The following is an 8,728-nucleotide window of genomic DNA, read 5'->3' as shown; positions in this document are numbered from 1 at the left end:
TGGAGAGACAGGCCTCCATCCTCAACATGCAGGTCAGTGGAGTGGAGACAGGCCTCCATCCTCAACATGCAGGTCAGTGGAGAGACAGGCCTCCAGCCTCAACATGCAGGTCAGTGGAGAGACAGGCCTCCATCCTCAAGTAGAGAGACATGCCTCAGGTCAGTGGAGAGACAGGCCTCCAGCCTCAACATGCAGGTCAGTGGAGAGACAGGCCTCCAGCCTCAACATGCCTCCAGCCTCAACATGCAGGTCAGTGGAGAGACAGGCCTCCATCCTCAACATGCAGGTCAGTAGAGAGACAGGCCTCCAGCCTCAACATGCAGGTCAGTGGAGAGACAGGCCTCCAGCCTCAACATGCAGGTCAGTGGAGAGACAGGCCTCCAGCCTCAACATGCAGGTCAGTAGAGAGACAGGCCTCCAGCCTCAACATGCAGGTCAGTGGAGAGACAGGCCTCCAGCCTCAACATGCAGGTCAGTAGGAGAGACAGGCCTCCAGCCTCAACATGCAGGTCAGTGGAGAGACAGGCCTCCAGCCTCAACATGCAGGTCAGTGGAGAGACAGGCCTCCAGCCTCAACATGCAGGTCAGTGGAGAGACAGGCCTCCAGCCTCAACATGCAGGTCAGTAGAGAGACAGGCCTCCATCCTCAACATGCAGGTCAGTGGAGAGACAGGCCTCCAGCCTCAACATGCAGGTCAGTGGAGAGACAGGCCTCCAGCCTCAACATGCAGGTCAGTGGAGAGACAGGCCTCCAGCCTCAACATGCAGGTCAGTAGAGAGACAGGCCTCCAGCCTCAACATGCAGGTCAGTGGAGAGACAGGCCTCCATCCTCAACATGCAGGTCAGTAGAGAGACAGGCCTCCAGCCTCAACATGCAGGTCAGTAGAGAGACAGGCCTCCAGCCTCAACATGCAGGTCAGTGGAGAGAGAGAGAGAGAGGTCAGTAGTGTTACAGAAAGAGAATATAGAGTTTGACCTTTGACCCCCCCCCCTCTCTCTCGTCAGCTGTCTGACTGTAAGAAGCATCTGGATGAGCAGCAGGGAACAGTGGAAGTCCTGGAGGAGGGGAAGAAACGCCTGCAGAGAGACCTGGAGGCTGCCAACTCACAGTACGACAATTACACATACATGATAAATATACTGAATATAACAGTGATATATATTTAGAATAAAACATATGTAGGATCTTAATTTGATCACTCAATTTGTTGCTGAGAATTTTCCTGCGCGGCAGGAATGAGCAGATGATCTTCGTGATTTAAATAAATTCACTGGAAAACCTGCACCAACGCACAGTTATATTAACAGTATTGCACTTTTTGTGGGGGACTAGAGGGGGATTAGAGGGGGACGAGAGGGGGACGAGAGGGGGACGAGAGGGGGACAGGGGGGGGACTAGAGCTCGTAGCAACATTATGGACTGTAAACGTTGAAATCCTGTTGCTGCAGGATTATTTTGCTGCGACATTACTGGTCAAATGAAGATCCTGCCTCTGTATAGACATACTGTATATATAATATATATAACTAACCATAGGTATACATGTTACTCCTCCATGGTGTGTTTGTAGGTATGAGGAGAAGGTGTGTGCCTATGATAAACTGGAGAAGAACAGGATCAGACTACAGCAGGAACTGGAGGACATTCTGATGGACCTGGACAACCAGAGAACCTTGGTCTCTAACCTGGAAAAGAAACAGAGGAAGTTTGACCAGGTTAGTAGTCCATTCAACTCAATTCAACTTCATTAAACTCAAATCGATTCAACTCAGTTCAATTCAATCCAATTCAATTCAACTCATTTCAATTCATTTCAACTCAATTCAACTCATTTCAATTCATTTCAACTCAATTCAACTTCATTAAACTCAAATCGGGTTCAATTCAATTCAATTCAATTCAACTCATTTCAACTCTTTTCAACTTAATTTATCCCCTCAGGGGCAATTAAGAAAGGGAAGTCAGTAACAACAAGTATCATAATCAACACAACACCCTCCACACAACAGATATCATTTCTTAGCCTGGTTCCGTATCTGTTTGTGCTGTCTTGCCAACCTTTAACAGCTATTATCTTTGCCTCCACCTGTGAAAATCTGTTATTTTCTCATCTCCTCTCTCTCCCTCCCTCCTCCCTCCCTCTCTCCTCTCCTCTCCTCTCCTCTCCTCTCCTCTCCTCTCTTCTCTTCTCCTCTCTTCTCTTCTCTTCTCTTCTCTTCTCTTCTCTTCTCTTCCCTCCCTCCCTCCCTCCTCCCTCCCTCCCTCCCTCTCTCCCTCCCTCCCTCCCTCCCACCTCTCTCCCCTCCCTCCCTCCCTCCTCTCCTCTCCTCTCCTCTCTTCTCCTCCCTCCCTCCCTCCCTCCCTCCCTCCCCCTACCTCTCTCCCACCTCTCCTCCCCTCTCCCTCCCTCCCTCCTCCCTCCCTCCCTCCTCTCCTCTCCCCTCCCTCCCTCCCTCCTCTCCTCCCTCCCCCCTCCCACCCCTCCTCCCTCCCTCCCTCCCTCCCTCCCTCTCCTCTCCTCTCCTCTCTTCTCTTCTCTTCTCTTCTCTTCTCTTCTCTTCTCTTCTCTCTCCTCTCCCTCCTCCCTCCCCCTCCCTCCCACCCCTCTCCCCTCCCTCCCTCCTCCTCTCCCTCCCTCCCTCCCTCCCTCCCTCCTCTCCCTCCCTCCCCCCTCCCTCCCTCCCCTCCCTACCTCCCTCCCTCCTCTCCCACCTCTCCTCCCCTCTCCCTCCCTCCTCTCCTCCCTCCCACCCTCCTCTCTCTCCCCTCCCTCCCTCCCTCCCTCCCTCTCCCTCCCTCCCTCCCTCCCACCTCTCCTCCCCTCCCTCCTATCCTCTCCTCCCTCCCTCCCTCCCTCCTCTCTCTCCTCCCTCCCACCTCTCCTCCCCTCTCCCTCCCTCCTCTCCTCCCTCCCTCCCTCCCTCCCTCCCTCCCTCCCTCCCTCCCACCTCTCCTCCCCTCCCTCCTATCCTCTCCTCCCTCCCTCCCCTCCCTCCCTCCCTCCCTCCCTCCCTCCCTACCTCTCTCCCACCTCTCCTCCCCTCTCCCTCCCTCCCTCCCTCCCTCCTCTCCTCTCCTCTCCTCCCCTCTCCCTCCCCTCCCTCCCTCCTCTCCTCCATCCCTCCCTCCCACCCCTCCTCCCCTCTCCCTCCCTCCCTCCCTCCTCCCTCTCCTCCCTCCCTCCTCTCCTCTCTTCTCCTCTCCTCTCCTCTCCTCCCTCCTCCTCTCCTCCACCCCTCCTCCTCTCCCTCCCTCCCTCCCTCCCTCCCTCCTCCCCTCTCCCTCCCTCCTCTCCTCCCTCCCTCCTACACCTCTCCTCCCTCCCTCCCTCCCTCCTCTCCTCCCCTCTCCCTCCCTCCCTCCCTCCCTCCCTCCCACCCCCTCCCCCCTCCCTCCTCTCATCCCTCCCTCCCACCCCCTCCTCCCCTCCTCTCTCCCTCCCTCCTCTCCTCCCTCCCTCCCTCCCTCCTCTCCTCTCCTCCCTCCTCTCTCTCCTCTCCTCCCTCCCTCCTCCCTCCCTCCCTCCCCACCCTCCTCCCTCCCTCCCTCCCTCCCTCCTCTCCTCTCCCTCCCTCCCTCCCTCCTCTCCTCCCCTCCCCTCTCCCTCCCTCCTCCCTCCTCCTCTCCTCTCCTCCCCTCCCTCCTCTCCTCCCTCCCTCCTCCCTCCCTCCCTCCCTCCCTCCTCTCCTCCCCTCCCTCCTCTCCTCTCCTCCCTCCTCTCCTCCCTCCCTCCCACCCCTCCTCCCCTCCCTCCCCTCTCCCTCCTCTCCTCCCTCCCTCCTCCCTACCTCCTCCCTCCCACCCCTCCTCTCCTCCCTCCCTCCCTCCCTCCCACCCCTCCTCTCCTCCCTCCCTCCCTCCCTCCCACCCCTCCTCTCCTCCTCTCCTCCCTCCCACCTCTCCTCCTCCTCTCCTCCCTCCTCTCCTCCCTCCTCTCCTCCCCTCCCTCTCCTCCCTCTCCCTCCCTCCCTCCTCTCCTCCCTCCCTCCCTCCCTCCCTCCTCCCTCCCCCCTCCTCTCCCTCCCTCCCTCCACCCCTCCCTCCTCCTCCCCCTCTCCCTCCCTCCCTCCACCCCTCCTCTCCTCCCTCCCCCTCTCCCTCCCTCCCTCCACCCCTCCTCCCTCCTCTCCTCCCTCCCTCCCCCCTCCTCCCCTCCTCTCCTCCCTCCCTCCCTCCCCTCCTCCCTCCCTCCCACCCCTCCCTCCCCTCCCTCCCCCCCTCCCTCCTCCCCTCTCCCTCCCTCTCCTCCCTCCCTCCCTCCTCTCCTCCCTCCTCCCTCCTCCCTCCCCTCCTCTCCTCTCCTCTCCTCCCTCCTCTCCCCCTCCCTCCCTCCCTCCCTCCCTCCTCTCCTCTCCTCCCTCCTCCCTCTCCTCCCCTCCCTCCTCTCCTCCCTCCTCTCCTCCCTCCCTCCTCTCCTCCCCTCCCCTCTCCCTCCTCTCCTCCCCTCTCCCTCCCCTCCTCTCCTCCCTCCCTCCCTCCCTCCCTCCCCTCCCCTCTCCCTCCTCTCCTCCCTCCCTCCCTCCCTCCCCTCCTCCCTCCCTCCTCTCCTCTCCTCCCTCCTCTCCTCCCCTCTCTCTCCCTCCTCTCCTCCCACCTCTCCTCTCCTCCCTCCCTCCCTCCCTCCTCTCCTCCCTCCCTCCTCCCTCTCCTCCCTCCTCTCCTCTCCTCCCCTCTCCTCCCTCCCTCCTCTCCTCTCCTCCCTCCTCTCCTCTCCTCCCTCCCTCCCTCTCCTCCCTCCTCTCCTCCCTCCCTCCCTCCTCCTCCCTCCTCTCCTCCCTCCCCTCTCCCTCCTCCCCCCCCTCCCTCCTCCCTCCTCTCCCTCCCTCCCTCCTCTCCTCCCTCCCTCCCCTCCCCTCCCCTCCCCTCTCCTCCTCTCCTCCCTCCCTCCCTCCCTCCCCTCCCTCCCTCCCTCCCTCCCCCTCCTCTCCTCCCCTCTCCTCCCTCCTCTCCTCCCACCTCTCCTCTCCTCCCCTCCTCCCCTCCCCTCCCCTCCCTCCCTCCCTCCCTCCCTCCCTCCCCCTCCCTCCCTCCTCCTCCTCTCCTCCCTCCCTCCTCTCCTCTCCTCCCTCCCTCCCTCCCTCCCTCCCTCCCTCCCTCCCTCCCCTCCTCCTCCCTCCCCTCTCCTCTCCTCTCCTCCCTCCCTCCCTCCTCTCCTCCCCTCCTCCCTCCCCTCCTCCCTCCCTCCACCCCTCCTCCCTCCCTCCCTCCACCCCTCCTCCCCTCTCCCTCCCTCCTCCCTCCCTCCCTCCACCCCTCCTCCCCTCTCCCTCCCTCCTCCCTCCCTCCCCTCCTCCCTCCCTCCACCCCTCCTCCCTCCCTCCCTCCACCCCCTCCTCCCCTCTCCCTCTCCTCCCTCCTCCCTCCCTCCCCCTCCCTCTCCTCCCTCCCTCCCTCCCACCCTCCTCCCCTCTCCCTCCCTCCTCTCCCTCTCCTCTCCTCCCTCCCTCCCTCTCCTCCCTCCTCCCTCCCTCCCCTCCCCTCTCCCTCCTCTCCTCTCCTCCCTCCCTCCCTCCCTCCTCCCTCCCTCCTCTCCTCCCTCCTCTCCTCCCTCCCTCCACCCCTCCTCCCCTCTCCCTCCCTCCTCCCCTCCCTCCCTCTCCTCCTCCCTCCCTCCACCCCTCCTCCCTCCCTCCCTCCACCCCCTCCCCTCCCCTCTCCCTCCCTCCCTCCCTCCCTCCCTCCCTCCCTCCCTCCCTCCCCTCCTCTCCTCTCCTCCCTCCCTCCCACCCCTCCTCCCCTCTCCCTCCCTCCTCTCCTCTCCTCCCACCCCTCCTCTCCTCCCTCCCTCCCCTCCCCTCTCCCTCCTCCCTCCCTCCCTCCCTCCCTCCCTCCCTCTCCTCCCTCCCTCCTCTCCTCCCTCCCTCCACCCCTCCTCCCTCCTCCCCTCCTCCCCTCCCCTCCTCTCCTCCCTCCCTCCTCCCTCCTCTCCTCCCTCCCTCCCTCCCTCCCTCCCTCCCTCCCTCCCCCCTCCTCCCTCCCTCCTCTCCTCCCTCCCTCCTCCCTCCTCTCCTCCCTCCCTCCCTCCCACCCCTCCTCTCCCTCCCTCCCTCCACCCCTCCTCTCCTCCCTCCCTCCCTCCCACCCCCTCCTCCCCCTCCCTCCCTCCCACCCCTCCTCCCCTCCCTCCCTCCCTCCTCCTCCTCCCTCCTCCCTCCCTCCCTCCCTCCCTCCCTCCCTCCCTCCCTCCCTCCCTCCCTCCCTCTCCTCTCCTCCCTCCCTCCCCCCTCCTCCCTCCTCCCTCCCCTCCTCTCCTCCCTCCTCCCTCCCTCCCTCCCTCCCTCCCACCCCCTCCTCCCCTCTCCCTCCCTCCTCTCCTCCCTCCCTCCTCTCCTCCCTCCCTCCCTCCCACCCCTCCCCCCCCTCTCCCTCCCTCCTCTCCTCCCTCCCTCCTCCCTCCCTCCCTCCCCTCCCTCCCTCCCTCCTCTCCTCCCTCCCTCCCTCCCTCCCTCCTCCCCTCCCTCCCTCCCTCCCTCCCTCTCCTCCCTCCTCTCCTCCCTCCCTCCCTCCCTCCCTCCCTCCCTCCCCTCCCTCCCTCCCTCCCCCCTCCCTCCCTCCCCTCCCTCCCTCCCTCCCCCCTCCCCCTCCTCCTCCCCTCCCTCCTCTCCTCTCCTCTCTCCCTCCCTCCCTCCCCCCCTCCCTCCCCCTCCTCCCTCCCTCCTCTCCTCCCTCCTCTCCCTCCCTCCCTCCCTCCCTCCCTCCTCTCCTCCCTCCCTCCTCTCCTCCCTCCCTCCCTCCCTCCCTCCCTCCCTCCCTCCCTCCCTCCCCTCTCCCTCCCTCCCTCCCACCCCTCCTCCCCTCTCCCTCTCCTCCCCTCCCTCCTCTCCTCCTCCTCTCCTCCCTCCCTCCCACCCCTCCTCCCCTCTCCCTCTCCTCCCCTCCCTCCCCTCTCTCCTCCTCCTCTCCTCCCTCCCTCCCACCCCTCCTCCCCTCTCTCAGATGCTAGCAGAGGAGCGTTCCATCTCCGGTAAGTATGCTGAGGAGCGTGACCGAGCGGAGGCGGAGGCCAGAGAGAAGGAGACGCGGGCGCTGGCTCTGGGGAGGGCCTTGGAGGAGATGCAGGGCTCCCTGGAGGAGCAGGAGAGAAGCAACAAGGCCCTCAGGGCAGAGATGGAGGACCTGGTCAGCTCCAAGGACGATGTCGGGAAGAACGTGAGTGTGTTTGTATCTCTCTCCCTCTCTTTCCCTCTCCCTTTCTCTCTCTCTCTCTCTCTCTCTCTCTCTCTCTCTCTCTCTCTCTCTCTCTCTTTCACTCTCTCTCTTTTACTCTCTCCCTTTCACTATCTCCCCTTCTCTCCCTCTCTTTCTCTCTCTCTCTTTCTCTCTCTCTCTTTCACTATCTCCCTTTCACTCTCTCCCTTTCTCTCCCTCTCTTTCACTATCTCCCTTTCTCTCCCTCTCTTTCTCTCCCTCTTTTTCTCTCTCTTTCTCTCCCTCTCTTTCACTCTCTCCCTTTCTCTCCCTCTCTTTCACTATCTCCCTTTCTCTCCCTCTCTTTCTCTCCCTCTCTTTCTCTCCCTCTCTTTCTCTCTCTCCCTTTCTCTCCCTCTCTTTCTCTCCTCTCTTTCTCTCTCTCTCTTTCTCTCCCTCTCTTTCTCTCTCTCTCCCTTTTCTCTCCCTCTCTTTCTCTCTCTCTCTTTCTCTCCCTCTCTTTCTCTCCCTCTCTTTCTCTCTCTCTCTTTCTCTCCCTCTCTTTCTTCTCTCTCTTTTTCTCTCCCTCTTTCTTTCTCTTTCTCTCCCTTTTTCTCTCCCTCTCTTTCTCTCCCTCTCTTTTTTTTTTTCTCTCCCTTTCTCTCTTCTCTCTCTCTCCCTCTCTTTCTCCCTCTCTTTCCTCCTTTTCTCTCCCTCTCTTTTTCTCTCTCTCTTTCTTTCTCTCCCTCTCTTTCTCTCCCTCTCTTTCACTCTCTCTTTCTCTCCCTCTCTTTCCTATCTCCTTTCTCTCCCTCTCTTTCTCTCCCTCTCTCTCTCTTTCTCTCCTCTCTTTCACTCTCTCCTTTCTCTCTCTCTTTCACTATCTCCCTTTCTCTCCCTCTCTTTCTCTCCCTCTTTTTCTCTCCCTCTCTTTCTCTCCCTCTCTTTTTTCTCTCCTTTCTCTCCCTCTTTTTCTCTCTCTCTTTCTCTCCCTCTCTTTCTCTCTTTCTCTCCCTCTTTCCTCTCTATCTCTTTCTCTCCCTCTCTTTCTCTCTCTCTCTTTCACTCTCTCCCTTTCTCTCCCTCTCTTTCTCTCCCTCTTTTTCTCTCCCTCTCTTTCTCTCCCTCTCTTTTTCTCTCCCTTTCACTCTCTCTCTTTCTCTCTCTCTCCCTCTCTTTCTCTCCCTCTTTTTCTCTCTCTCTCTCTCTCCCTCTCTTTTTCTCTCCTTTCTCTCTCTCTCTTCTTTCTCTCCCTCTCTTTCACCCTCTCTTTCTCTCCCTTTCTCTCCCTCTCTTTCTCTCTCTCCCTTTCTCTCCCTCTTTTTCTCTCTCTCTCTTTCTCTCCCTCTCTTTCTCTCCCTCTTTTTCTCTCTCTCTCTTTCTCTCCCTCTCTTTCTCTCCCTCTCTTTCACTCTCTCCCTTTCTCTCCCTCTCTTTCTCTCCCTCTCTTTCTCTCCCTCTCTTTCTCTCCCTCTCTTTCTCTCCCTCTCTTTCTCTCCCTCTCTTTCTCTCCCTCTCTTTCACTATCTCCCTTTCTCTCCCTCTCTTTCTCTCCCTCTCTTTCACTATCTCCCTTTCTCTCCCTCTTTTTCTCTCCC

The 8,728-nt window shown here is 60.7% G+C and overlaps 1 protein-coding gene across 1 annotated transcript in view; it reads left to right on the top strand.

Moving 5' to 3' along the window:
• The first annotated feature begins 60 nt into the window (after positions 1–60).
• Positions 61–8,728, top strand: part of LOC127925990 (myosin-11-like) — a 29,074-nt gene continuing 20,406 nt past the window's right edge. Inside the window, 6 exon segments of the mRNA XM_052511248.1 lie at positions 61–109; positions 250–397; positions 806–842; positions 1,007–1,110; positions 1,573–1,717; positions 6,939–7,151. Of these exon segments, the coding sequence (XP_052367208.1) occupies positions 67–109; positions 250–397; positions 806–842; positions 1,007–1,110; positions 1,573–1,717; positions 6,939–7,151 (690 nt within the window). The 5' untranslated portion in view covers positions 61–66.

This window comes from Oncorhynchus keta, unplaced genomic scaffold (assembly GCF_023373465.1).
Source record: "Oncorhynchus keta strain PuntledgeMale-10-30-2019 unplaced genomic scaffold, Oket_V2 Un_contig_6562_pilon_pilon, whole genome shotgun sequence".
Classification (NCBI taxonomy): Eukaryota; Metazoa; Chordata; class Actinopteri; order Salmoniformes; family Salmonidae; genus Oncorhynchus; species Oncorhynchus keta.
Note: the sequence above shows the minus strand (reverse complement) of the source record. Positions and strands in the feature narration are given on the sequence as shown.